Source organism: Melozone crissalis, unplaced genomic scaffold (assembly GCF_028551555.1).
Source record: "Melozone crissalis strain CALT ecotype California unplaced genomic scaffold, PUWL_Pcris_2 ptg000018l_1, whole genome shotgun sequence".
NCBI lineage: Eukaryota > Metazoa > Chordata > Aves > Passeriformes > Passerellidae > Melozone > Melozone crissalis.
Genome location: NW_026535796.1, coordinates 9,934,577 through 9,947,805, shown reverse-complemented (window position 1 = coordinate 9,947,805; position 13,229 = coordinate 9,934,577). Strand labels below are relative to the sequence as shown.

General features: G+C 49.3%; 1 protein-coding gene across 1 annotated transcript in view; it reads left to right on the top strand.

Annotated features, from left to right (window-relative positions):
* Positions 1 to 13,229, top strand: part of CD81 (CD81 molecule) — a 33,668-nt gene that overhangs the window by 11,636 nt on the left and 8,803 nt on the right. Inside the window, exon 3 of the mRNA XM_054275969.1 lies at positions 11,031 to 11,128. Within this exon, the coding sequence (XP_054131944.1) occupies positions 11,031 to 11,128 (98 nt within the window). The remainder of the gene's footprint in view (positions 1 to 11,030; positions 11,129 to 13,229) is intronic.

The window sequence follows — 13,229 nt, the reverse complement described above, 5'->3', positions numbered from 1 at the left end:
CACCACCACACTGACTTTCCAACACCCGTGAGCAGCCCAATGATTTGAGGCTGGCTGACTTTTTAAAGTTATATTCAGCAACAGATTGGCCTGGATTCCTTCTGGCAGCTGTAATTTCCATGCAGTAATAACAGCAGAGCATTTCTTTCAGTTGCTGCCTTTCCCAGCCAGACCTCTGGAGTCTGAAGACTGGGATTTCTTTTTGCCCCCTCCCCCATTTTTCCTCTCCCTTACAACTGATACTCCCTCCCTTTTCTTCTCTGGCATGCAGTATACACATGCACACAATGTCCCTGCTTTTGGGAATGGGAACCTCTTTGGGCTTGGCCTCCAGAGCTCTGTTGGTTTTTTTTTTTTTCCTTTGCAAATACCACTTTTTGGTGTCTGGCACAGGCTGCTGGTCCCGGGATTTGTCAGGAGGCTTTTAAAGGCCAGCCAGGCTTTGCTGCAGGACAGGGGGAAGCAATAAACACTGTCAGAGGAGGAACACTTCCATCATAGGGTGTGTACTGAGCGAGAAGGGAAGTAGGAAAGCAGGCATTTGGTGTCTCCTGGTTTCTTTGTGTGTCCTTTTCTCTACCCCAAAGCTGGAGCTGTTTGTTAAAAGCTGTGTCTGTGTGTTATGGGAGAAGAAAAATAATGGATTTGAGGGCAACAGGGAAGTGGGAGAAGGAAGCTGTGGGGAACAGCAAAGCTGCAGAGTACCAGGCATGATACTTGAGGCTGCAGCAGGAGCAGGACAGGAGCAGTCCTTGCCCTTGGCTCCCAGACCAGAGGATCAGAGCAGCCCCCCTGCAGCCCCAGGGCACAGGCAGCTGTTCCTGCTGCCCTTTCCAGCCCCAGGGAAGGGGCTCCTGCAGGCTGGGGTTTCCCACAAGCGCCACCCCCCTCCCCAGCAGCTTGGCACTGCCTGCACAAGTTGTCTTGTGGGCTGGCCTGGGGGGTCATTAAACAGGCCCTTGTTCATGGGCTTCTCCTCAGCACGGCATGCAAACCATCTGATCCCCTAACCACTTGTTGCAGTCTTGGCTTTTGACACTTCCATTTTGGCTCTGGATCCAATGCCCCAGCAAATGCTTTAACTGCTTCAGCGCTGTAAAGACCAAGCAGTACCAGGGATGGGGATAGCTGGAGCACCTTAGTTCCATGCTTTTGTAGCTATAAAGGAAAATACTACTTCTTCATCTGAGCTTGGTTTAAGGTTTGGTAGGCATTTATTTCCTTTATTTGAAGTTCAGAAATCAAAATCCTTCTTGCTCTTGGATAACACTGTGTCTGGAATGCTTTGTCTGTCTGGAGGCTGGGAAGATGTTGGTCACAAGGCCAAAAACATCCTCCAGGATAGCTAGAGGCATTGATAAGTTGCTATCAACTGGCTAACCGCTTCTCACATATTTACTGATCCTATACATAAAGTACCATGGAAAAAAACCCAAGCAAATGACAAAACTGTGATTCTGGGTGTTATGAGAGCCTGTAGAAGGCTGAGCTGGGCTCTCTGCAGATATCAGTACAAATTGGAACAGTTCTGATCTCTCCAGAATAAATTAGTGCTGTGGTGTCACTGCTTTTAAGAGCACCTGGGGATCTTGTAAAAGCAAGTGACCCTGGACTTACTACTTTTGCTCTTTCTTGGTGGGATGAAAAAACCAGGTTCCCCATCCTTCAAAGATTTGGTTATGTGGTGCCTGGAGATGGCTGTTGTGGATGAAATGCTTTGAGGAGGGCAGGAATGAAAACCTCAGCTCTTGTTTGCCTTAAATCCACACCCCAGGATCTCACACCTGCCCCTTGCTGGGCTGCTGGAGCATCCCTGGCTGCTGGTCCCTGCTGCTGCCCTTCCTGTGCTCTCCCCAGGCTGCCCGGCAAGGAGCGGAGCGCAGCAGCCGGACGGACTCGGCTCCGCTCTCTGCTGCCAGATCCAAAATAGGCAATGTGCCTCCAGCTGCTCACAGCAAGCGGCAGGGCAGCACGACCTGTGCCTCTAATTAGCTCGGCCCTGGGAGCGGGGCCAGCCAGGATGGGAGTGCAAAACCCTCCTGACCTGGGGTGCGGTTTTCCATGTAGCTTTTGAGGTGAGGAGGGAGTTTGCTTTGCCTGTGTCTGGGTTTTGTGTGTTTTAGTAGTAAATCCTCTGCTGGGCAGTGTCTCCTCCCTGGCACAGGGGAGGAGCGTGAGGTTTTGGGCAGGCATACAGTGCTGTGGTAAACTCGGCCACCTAGGCTGCTGCCACCGCTGCCTCTCCCTGTCATCCTGGTGGGTGTCACTGTCCCAGCAGAAAGGCAAGAGGGTTTTTTTGGTGGAGGAGTTCCTTAGGTAATGTTTATCCACCTCCCAAGCCAGTCAGGCAGCAAAGCCTGGGGGAGGCAGGTGGGGGACAGCTGAGGGCAGTGATGGCTTGGGGCTAAGGTGGTGAGTGTCCCTGTGAGTGCTGCTGAGGTGTGGAAGGGACATCAGCTAATGGGCACACAGGCCTCCTTAAGAGGTGAATCAGACTGTCTTCACCATCCTCCTCGGAACAAACGCAGCCCAGGATAATGATTTCTGCCCTGGAAACAAGTTCAAGCTGCTTTTCACGCAGACTGGTCTAGAATAAATGGGCCAGAAAGCACAGGGAGGCTTTGAAGTCTTCCTTACAAATGAGTACATATCTGAGCTGAACTGCAGCTGCTCACAAGCTTTCATGGGTGTCTTCAGCATTTTGGAAGTCCTGTCATGAGATTGTGCTGGGCTCAGGGAAATCTGCCCCTTGCAGAGAGGAGGGACTGCTATAGGGTAGGGATGGGGACATCTCTCTGAGCTTTGCCCATTGTCCTTACAGCACGTGAGGATGCCCTGGCCACCCTTGCCATGGGTCCCAGATGTGACCAGCAGTGCAGAGCATGCCAGCCTATCACCCAGACAGACCTGTGTTGGCTAAGTGGTTGTGGAGAAGCTATCCCTTCTATCCATAACTTAATTAGCCTTTTTAGCTAATTTAGCTTAATTAGCCTTTCCAGGACTGCCTTGGATGAGAAGCAGTGATTTCTGGGAGGTTTTCATTGCAGGGAGCACTCAGCAGAGATCCAGTGCAAAGGTTCTAGAGGTCAGCAGTGCTACAATGGCTTTGGACCCACCATGAGCAATGAGAAGGTCTTGGTTTCTGTTCCCACTCCCATCCTTGTCCCCATCCCTCTGGAAATGTTAGGCATCTTCTAGAGATGGTGCCAACTTCCATACATTGTGGGGTTAGACTCAACAGCACATCTTTTGCTAGACTTGTTGTGAAAGGCCAGAGAAGAGCCTGAGGCTCCTGCTCGGTAGGTTCTGTAAAAAGCACCAGTCAAAAACCACCTTCAGTCTTGGCATGAGGTGCTGCAGGGATCCCTGTGGATACACAGAACTGGTTCAGGACCGGTTTCCTCTCTCACCCATTTGTGCTCTACTTTGTCAAGGCCCCCTGTGCTGGAGATTTTCCACCAGACACATGAGCTGTGGTCAGGTTTGCGTGCTTGGCAGTGGAAACCAAGGTTTGCATTTGGCCTTGAACCACACAGAGCAAAAGGGATTATTTAAAAAATAATATATGTGGATTTTTAAAAATAGAAGTACATGCATTTTTCTGTCTCGGAAATAAACTTACTTACAGTTAAGGACAACAATGTAATTATTTAGTCCCTTAAAGGGAAAAAACCAAAACCTGAGTTTTACTTGTTCTAGATTTTCCTCTAATCTCTGTCAGATCAACTCCTTCAATAATACTGGAATTATTTTTAAAATAGTTTTAAGGCAAAACACTTTTGTTTTACTTTCTTTTCTGGCTTAAACTATGTATCTGACAGTATAGGGGATTTTTTTTGTATTCTTATCACAGAATTCAGTTTCTATTAAGAAAGCAACATGTTATTTCATTGCATTTCCATTTAATTGTAATTCATTCTGCCTTGGTCATGACCAACTCCTGTGTTTCATTTACTCTGCAGACTAAAACTAGTTATGTCTAAAAATATATGGATAGCATCAGGTTATTTTGGGTTCAGATCTATCCAACTACAACTAATGTTGTTGTTATTTTTCTTTGTCCCTTCCCATTGGCTTTGCTGCCCTGGACCTGTGCCAGAGGTGGCTCTTTGCTCTTCAGAGCTGTTTAAACCTGTAGCTTGGACAGTTTTCCTTAGAAAACCTGCACTGAAGGAATCCTCCAGTGGGATTTGTGCTTTTTTCGTGGGTGAGATCCCAGGGCACATACAAATGCCCAGAAGTGCCCTTGGCTGGGGCGGCAGAGGATGGGCCAGCATATTCCAGCCTGGCTCACGTGTGCTGTGCCACCCTTGTCCACCCCAGTCCTGGGGATGTGCCATGGACTTCCTCCCAGCTCTTGCAGGTGTGCTGAAGTTACAAAGCTTGAGTCTCCTTCCAGTGTTTCCTGGGTAGGCAGAGGAGAAGAATCCTGACTGTGGCATCTGTGTGGAGTGGATTTGGGTACAATGTGTGCACATGAGGACCCCTTTGTGTTTCTGGCAGAGGGGTGCTCGTTCTTGCCTTGTTCTTGCACATGAGGGCAGCATGTCCAGGCTTTCATCTCCCCGTGAGAGCTCTCCATGCTTTGTGACCCTGTTGCTCCATCTGGAAGTCATTAGCAGCTACAGAGCAGCAATGTTTTCCTTGGGAAAGGGGGTGGAGAGGAATGGAGGGGCTTCCCACTTGTCATCTTCCAGCAAACCCTCTCTTTTTCCAGCCCCCCTCTCTCTCACCCCAGCTCTGCTGGGCCAATTCCACCAGGCAACTGGACAAAAATGTCTGGGAGACCCTGCCTTGCTGGCTGGCTCACACAGCCATCTTTTTCCTGCCCCAACCCTGCCCTGGAGGGACTTTCCACTGTGCCTGTAACTGCTCCCGAGCTGCCAGGAGGAACATCGTGGTCATTGCTTTGGCTGCTGGGAAGGGTGTTCTTCCACGATGGGGCGTGTGGGGCAGGAGGCAGTCTCCCTGCCAGGGAAGGGTGATGGTTCCACCCTTCCCTGCAGCAGCAGTGGTGATAAGCCCAGTGGGAGTTCAGCATCTCCAAGCCAGGAGCACCAGCAGGGTGGCACTGAAGCCTCCCTCCCATCCTCAGAGGCTTGCAAAACTCTTGGATGTGCAGAGTCTCCCTGCAGGAGCCTGTTGGGAGAATAAACATCTCTCTTTGTCTGTTCTCAGCCCCTTTTTAGAGCCCACCCCATGGGAAGGGCAGGCACAGCTTGGAGAGATGCCTGGCCTTCCCAGGAAGCATGGTGTCATGCTGGGGAGGGATTTCTTATTTGATTTCTTTTTTGTCTTTTGGAAATACTGCCATGGTGACCTGGAGGCAGTGGCTGGCTTCCATTTAGCCAAATGAGTTAGGGATGCTGGGAAAGGATTTAAATGAGGGGAGAAGTAGGGTGCTGTCCAGGAATGCCCATGCCTGGAGCTGCACAGCATCTCTGATGGCTGTGGTGGGGCATGAGAGGAGAGCTAGCCAGGGCTGGCCTGCTCCCTGCTTGTTTTAGAGGGACACTCTGGTGCTTGTTCCTTCTTTTATTTGTTTTTTCATCGTGTCCTTTTTTAAAGACTGTTTATTTCTTCCTGGTTTTTTTTATTTCTCAGCAGGGACAGAACATGGGTTTTACAACCCTGCAGGCACCAGCTATGCTGTTTTAATGCCAAAGCAAGTACTGACACTGAATACTGCCTTTTTTGCTCCCTTTCCTGCTCCCAGAACTGAGCATCCTGCTTCCTACCTGCCCTACAGGTAGAGGGCTCTCCGTGGAGGCATCTTCTGCTTGAGCTGGGAGCTAAGCTGGTCTCTTGGCTGCTTTTTATCCCTCTTTCCCACCTAGCATCAAACCAAGAGAAGTGCTCAATTACTATCAGTTTCCTGTCTCTGATGTTTAGGGGCTTTACTAAAGCTTTACAAAATCCCTGCAGCCTAAAGCAGCACATGCCCTGGTTGTACTGGGGAGAGAGGGATCGTGTTTGGCCCACTGCTGCTGCTTTTTCTGATCATCATGTCCTGTCATGATGCTCTTGAGGGAGGAGATCATATCATGGCTCCTGTGCTCCTGCTCTGAATTCAGATGAGGAGGTGAAGCTGAGAGTGGTCTCTCTCCTAAAGCTTTCTGCTTAAAGGCTCCATCTCAAAAGGACATAGAGGACCCCAGGCAGTATTGACACCTCTCCTCTGACTTCTCCAACTCCCAGATACAGGTCCTGAGGCTCACAGCTTGCTTTGATGTGGGGCTGGTTATGTGTGGCAGTTGTAGCAATCTTTCTTGCTGCTGCCTTATCAGAGAACTGTGCCATAGGGTCAGAAATCACAGTGTAGTGCTGCTCAGGGATGTGGAGGTGCCTTGGTACCGTGAACACCTGTGCATGATTTGCTCACTGTGCCTGTGGCTGCAGCTCCAGCTGTTCTCTCATGCACTGCTGCTGAGTGAGGGGGCAGCATGCCTGTAGGCACTGCAGTTTATACCTCTCTCATTTTACTTTTTGTTTACAGCAAACAGCTCTGCTTGTTGTAAAACCCCGGAGAAAGCTGCAGTAAAAATGAGCTGGGAAGTGGCATGTGAAAGGCAGATGGAGCCTTGCTCTTGCCAAATTGTGCCAGTTCGGGTGGAGCCCTGAAGGAGCAAATAACCATTGTAGTCATGAGTTCCTCACCCGGGAGAGGATTTAGGGGTTAACCCTAAATGCTTACACAGAGGAGGGAGAGGCTTGTGAGGAGTCTCCTCTGACTGTGAGGAGGATAATGTGTCATCCCAGGATGGGATGACAGGTGCCTTGCTCACAGACAGAGTCCAAAACCACAGTCGGCGTCATGGTCCCCGTGTGCCAGGAATGAAAGCTAAGATGTGTCAGGCTGCTTTCTGGGAAAAGGGCTTGGTCGTTCCAGTCTGCACCGTGACTGCTGTGAAATAGTCCCCCAGCTGCCTGGCACCCAGTCTGAAAGTGGAGACCCTCCCACCAGCCCCATTCCTTTAGGGGAAGGATGGGTGTGGGAAAACAAACACCATACAAAGCATGTGGTTGGGCACTTGGATTGGCTTCCTTTGCTTTCTCAGCCTTCAGCATGGCATTTCTGTGGTGAAACACCGCTGGCATTCTTCATTGCACATGCTATTTTTGCAGTAAATACTTTGTGCTTGTTTTTAAATAAGCTCCAGCTCAGAGTCCTGCTCTGCTGCCTCCCGGGAGAGGCTGTCGTGTTCTGGCCCTCGGTAACAAAAGGCGACTCCGTAACAGCCGCTTGTTTGTGCCTGGGAATGAAGCTGGCCTTTATTCCAGAAACCTTCCAGGGGCTTTTTGTGGTTTGCCGAGCTCAGGCCAGGCACTGCTGCCCTCTCCCCTGCCTGGCTGCACATTCCTGCTGCTCCCAGCGCACCGGCCGCATCCGCTGCGCTCCGCTCAGGAAGCTGCACGTGGTGCACATCTTCCCTCCCCTCCCCTCCTTTCCTTCTTGCTGTTTCCTCACTTGATAGCCGGGCTGGCTCTGATGAGGAGCTGGTGAAGTGAGAGCAGGGAGAGAGGTGGGAAGCCAGGATGTCACTTGACAGTCCAAGGTCTGCACGGCCTGCCTGGGGTGGGAGTTCAGCAGGTCAGGATTGGTTTTGTTTTTTTGAAGCTGCCAGAAATCCCAGCAAGAAGCAAGTACAGAGGTCACTGGAAAACTTCTCTAAAACAGCAAATGTCTGTGTTTCCTCTTAGTCTCTTCCATCAGTTGAGGGTCTCACTGGGCTTTCATTTCCTAGCTTTCAGAGCAAAACCTTCCTGGCCACTAGTGGGTCCTGTGTTTTCTTGATGATCTCAATATCAGAAAAACATCTTTTACAATGAGAGCAATCATTCACTGGAAAAACTTCCCCAGAGACATGATAGAGTCCCTATCACTGGAGGTTGTCAAGATATAATTGGGCAGAGTTCTGCATAGTGTCTCCTAAGGTTCCCAGTCTCACAAAAGGTTTGACTAGGTCATCATTTGAGGTCCCTTCAATCTGGGCTGCCCTGTCACTGTGATCTCCTGGCAATATTTGCTCAGCCCAGAAGGTGCCTTCAGTGTTTATTTAGAAAAAATTAGAACAAAACCTTCTGTCTATGGTGACCTTGTTGTTGGGGTCTCAGCATCGTGCTGCTAGGTCTTAAAATGTGCTGCATCTGCTTGTTACCTGTATACTGGGGTGGTTAGCATGAATAGTGACCTGTCAGATGTGGAAAGGACTTGCCCCTAGCACAGCTCTGTCTTCTCTCTACTGTCCTAATGGGTGAAGAAGTCAGAAACTGCTGCACTCAGGGACGAGGAAAGTTGATTTTCTGACTTGTGATGAAGACTTATCAGTTGAACTGCCCAGCACTTAAAATAGAAAAATCTGCCATGGTTTGGGTTGAAAACCCAAGCCAGCAGCTTCACTGGCAAGTACAAGCTGGAGTGGTGAGGGCTGGTTCTTGGGCATTAGCAGCTTCTGGTGACAGTGAGCAGACCGTTTTGGGACACCACTGCTGCTATGTTGTTCTTTGTGAGACAGCAGTTATGCGGTGTCTGACAGCCTCCATCAGTCTCTCTCGGGCTTGGCAGATGTCCAGCAGACTGCCTTCTTTGTACAGGGCTTATTAATGCCTTCCCACCACCTCCAAGCCCTTTGGGGCCCCTCTGTCCTGCACACAGCCCAGCCCACTGTTTGCCATGCTGTCTCCCTGCCCAGCTGCTCCACCTCATCCTATCTCCATCCACTGGCACAAAACCACTTCCTTTCCCTTCAGACAGGCCTACACACCTTCATCTGCTGGCCTGTCCTTTCCAAGGAGCTCTCCTGGGAGGTTTCTTTTGCTTGTTTTTCCTTTCTTTGCACACCTTCACCTAAGGGGGTGTCTCATCCCCACTTGGGGAGCTTTTTTTTGCCTGTTGTTTTTCCGTGGCTCCCAGCACTGCTGAAACCCTTCAGAACCCCTCAGGAGGCGCAGCCCGCGCCTCCGGCCCCGTCGCTGACGGTGCTGCCGCGAGGATGTTGGTGTCTCCGGCCACAGATCCCGTCAGGTTTTGTGAAGAGGGGCTTCCTGCGGGGTCAGCATGCTCCATTGTGGCACTTCCCCTGCAGCTGGCTTCCTCCCTCCTGCAGGGCCTAAAAATAGAGCGAGCGCGGTGCTCCTGGGACACACCGGAGAGCGCTGGAGCCGCTGGGGCGGCGTCACCGCCACTCGCCAGGCCGGCCCTGGCACTGGTGCTTGTGCTTTTGGCGTGCTGGTGGGCTTTGTTTCAAAGAGGGAAGAAGCGGGAGCCAAAGTCCAGCCTTTCCCAAGTTTGAAGGATCTGTAAGGGAATGCTAAACAAGTGGAGACCGTTATTATTTCAGCCTGGAGAAAAGGAGACTCAGGGGTGACCTTACCACTCTCTTCAACCTCCTGAAGGGTGGCTGTGGTGAGCTGGGGGTCGGTCTCTTTCTACGGGCAACAACAGATAGAACAAGAGGACACAGTCTCAAGTTGCGCCAAGGGAGATACAGGCTAGAATTAAGGAGGAAGTTTTTCACAGAAAGAGTGGTCAAATACTGGAGTCATCTACCCAGGGAGGTGGTGGAGTCACCATCCCTCGATGTGTTTAAAAAAAGACTGGATGTGACACTTGGTGCCATGATCTAGTTGAGGTATTAGAATATGGGTTGGACTCGATGATCTTAAAGGTCTCGTCCAACCTAGAAATTCTGTGATTCTGTGATTGTGTATCTGGTGTTTTAGAGAAGGGTTTTGACTTCACTCTGCTCTCAGTGTGTGGCCTTTAGACTTTGCACTTGAATTATCAGAAAATTGTTTAAAAGCTGCAGAGATAAGAAAAACCTTAAACATCACAAGCATGTACAAACAGTTTTAATCTTGAGGTCTGTTTATATGTTAGGGCTGTTCCTAAAGGAGAGCTGACAGTCTGATGAATAACTATGAAACATTTTCACTCATAGCAGAAGAAAACATTTCATTGAAGGGATGTGTCTCCCAAGCACTAGTAAGATTCACTGTGTTGCTGTTACCTCTGGGATGTCCCATGTTCTTTCATCCTCATCATGATTATTTTGTTTTCTTCACTGTCCATTAGAAATAGTGACTGCAGTCTTACCCGATTTGTAATTTTTACATGTATGAAATTGCTTTTGAATGGGAAATAAGATTCACTTAGAGAGTAGTAGAACCACAATACTTGAGAACATTAGTTTACCAAAAATGCACTAAATATAAGGGATACACCAGCAAAAAGCTGTGTCAGATTTAACTGAGCTGGTAGTGTTTGGCTGAGTAATCACTATGGCTTCACCAGTCTCATGGTTGGTGAGACCATGGTGATTACTCATGGCAGCAGACTTGAGATAAGCTCTTGTTTCCTGAATGAATAAACTTTTATTCTTCTGTTTTCTGAACCACTCCCAATGCCTCATTTCAAGCTTTGAACTAGTTATGGTGCAAGTTGCCTGTGTAAATTCAATAAGTTAAAGTAAAAAATGTTGTATTCTCTCTGGAAGAACCTATAACAAAAAAAAAGCACCAGATTTTAAGTGAGATGCTTAAGCATTACTTTCCCTTTGGTTTAATGGTTCATCTGCCTTTAAAATGTTAGCCAGATAAATATTTGTACGATGTTTAATATAAATAAACCATGTGCCTTACTGTTTATTTTGCAAGCTATGCTAGCTAATAATTTCCATCTCTGCTTAAATATTTAAAACACTGTGCCAGGGTAACTCCTGCTGCAGCTGTGAGGATGCTGTAGAGCTCTTGTCGTGCCTCCTACATCCTCTGCCTAGTGCTACTCTGTGTTTCCTCTCATTTTGGAGGTGATGGAGTTATTAAAGCTCCAGTGCTGGCAGCTTCAAACACTTTGAGACCCAACTCATGTATGTTGTGTTCTGCTATGTCTGCTGCCCTCGCGCCTCCTGAGCCTTAATTTTGCACACCCATAATTATCCACCCCAGGAGCCAGAATGTCCAGCCAGGCCTGAGGGTGCTGCTGGACAGAGCTGTGCAGTAACACATCTGCCTCTCACTTTGCCTTGCAGGAATCTACATCCTGATCGCAGTCGGGGCTGTCATGATGTTCGTGGGATTCCTGGGATGCTACGGCGCCATTCAGGAGTCTCAGTGTCTTCTGGGAACGGTAGGAGACGCAAAGTTTGGAGTCACTGGGCACCCTGATCTCCCTGCTGGATGGCACATGGCTGTGCTTCCCTTGCTGGGGTCTTTCCCAGTGAGAGGGGCTGGGAGGATGTGTGAGCACAGAGGTGGGAGCTGGATGACCTCTGCAAGGAGCAAGGCAGTGCATTGTGGCTGAGGGCATCTCTGCCCAGCCTGTGGAGCTCTGGCTGAGCTGGCAGGTGGGCTGCAATGTCCTTTCAGTGCCTGGCTGCAGGGCAGAAGGGATGAGATCAGCAGGATTCTTAGAGAGTCTTTCTCTGTTACATGTGAGCCCCCTCCTTGCAGTTATCCCTTCATGGTCTGGCTGTCTTACCAAGCACCCACTAAACCTTCTGTCTTACCTGGTGTCCCCAGTAGCATCCCCTCTCACTCTGTTTCAAGGCTGCCTGTAGCAATTCTAGTTCTTTTAAGGAATCATCTACTATTTTTATCTGTTTGGACAAGGAAACTGCAAAGACTTTCCATAATTTCTTAGTGAGAACATCTAGGTATATCCTGGAAAATCCATTACTGAAGTGCTACAGGCGTCCTTGATGTGAGGCAGCAGCTCAGGATTCCTGGCACAGGATGAGCCTAATTGGATAAACTGTAGCCACACCAAAAGCCTTTACCTTGGGAGCAAGGGAGACCCACTTATTTAAAGCAAGTTCTCACATGTGGTTCAGTTTAAACTTGATGCATAAAAAGTAAAACTGGAAGGGTAAAACATAATTTTTTTTTTTAAATTCAAATGACTTTCCAGCACTTGGCTTCATTGGGCTGGAGGGTTCTTGGTAGTGGTGTAGCAACTCGTGGGTGTGGGCTCAGCTGGGACAGAGGGAAATGGAGCTGCTTTGCCTCACTCTTGCAGATGATTTCACCTCTGGTTGCTGCTGATTCCCAGTAATAAGGGGATGCTTTTGCCCAGTGTTGATAAAACACTTCTGATTGTATGGGAGCTCCAGTAGGAGTTTGGAGGCATTATCCCAGCTGCTGGGAATACAAGGAGCCTGCACACAAATCTGACAGGGGTTGTTGGAGCACAGTTTGGCAGCTTTGGGCTTTTATTTTGTTTTGTTAATGCAAGTGATTACAGACCCTGAAGTACCTCTCTCTCCCTCCTGAAGCTGGAGGATTGGAAGGCAGATGGTACAAGGTACCCGAGATCCGACAGGGAAACCGGCTGCTCTGGCTGAAATTAGCAGCTCTAGCTGCTGTGCACTGCCCATGTTTGCTCACACTTTGGCTTGCCAAGACAAGTCTGGAGATGCCCCATGAGGATGCTTTCTGCTGGCCAAGGCTCCCACTGTGTTCCAAGGACATTTCCAGGCAGCATCCTTGGGGTGTTTTAGGGAAGCAGCCATGCTCCCCTTTCTTCCACCTAGCTGAGGGAGTGACTTTGGGCTTACTGCAAATGGGAGAAGTACAGGAAGCTCCATGCTATTAAAATCCTGTGCCAAAGGTGGCATAGAAGCTGAGCAGCAAGACCTAAGGAGGCATGGCATGGAGCAGGCTCTGCTCCCTGGAGGGGGCTGGGACACAGCCAGCTGCCTGGCCAGGACCACCACTATATTCCCATAGCATCAAGCTGCATCTCCTGGTGTTCTGGAGCTGGCTTACAGAACCACTGAATCTGCAGGAAGTTGTACCTCCACATCTGGGATAAATGAACCATGCTTCACTGAAGGGTAACCACTGCAGAAGTGAGCCCTAGTGCTTAACCAGACTTACAGTGGCATTGCACCCAAGGTTTAGGGTGGTGGGAGTCCTTGGGGGGGATGTGGGACCTAGTCTTTCAAAGATGCTCCTACAAAATTAGGTGTTCACGTAGGAGTTGATTGTTCAGGAACAAATTAGGTGTTCACATAGGAGTTGATTGTTCAGGAACCGGACAAGGATGTTGGAAGTCCCTTCCTGCTGTCAGGTTAATAGTTTTGTTTCCATTTTGCTGATAACCCTTTGCTTTTGCATGTGAGAGCCAGGTCATAGCTCCTGTTTCATCTGTTGTTGGAGAAAATGTGCTGAATGTGTTTGAGCAGAGCCAGGGGCTGTTTTCCCACGCTGTACTGTAATTTTGTCTGTCC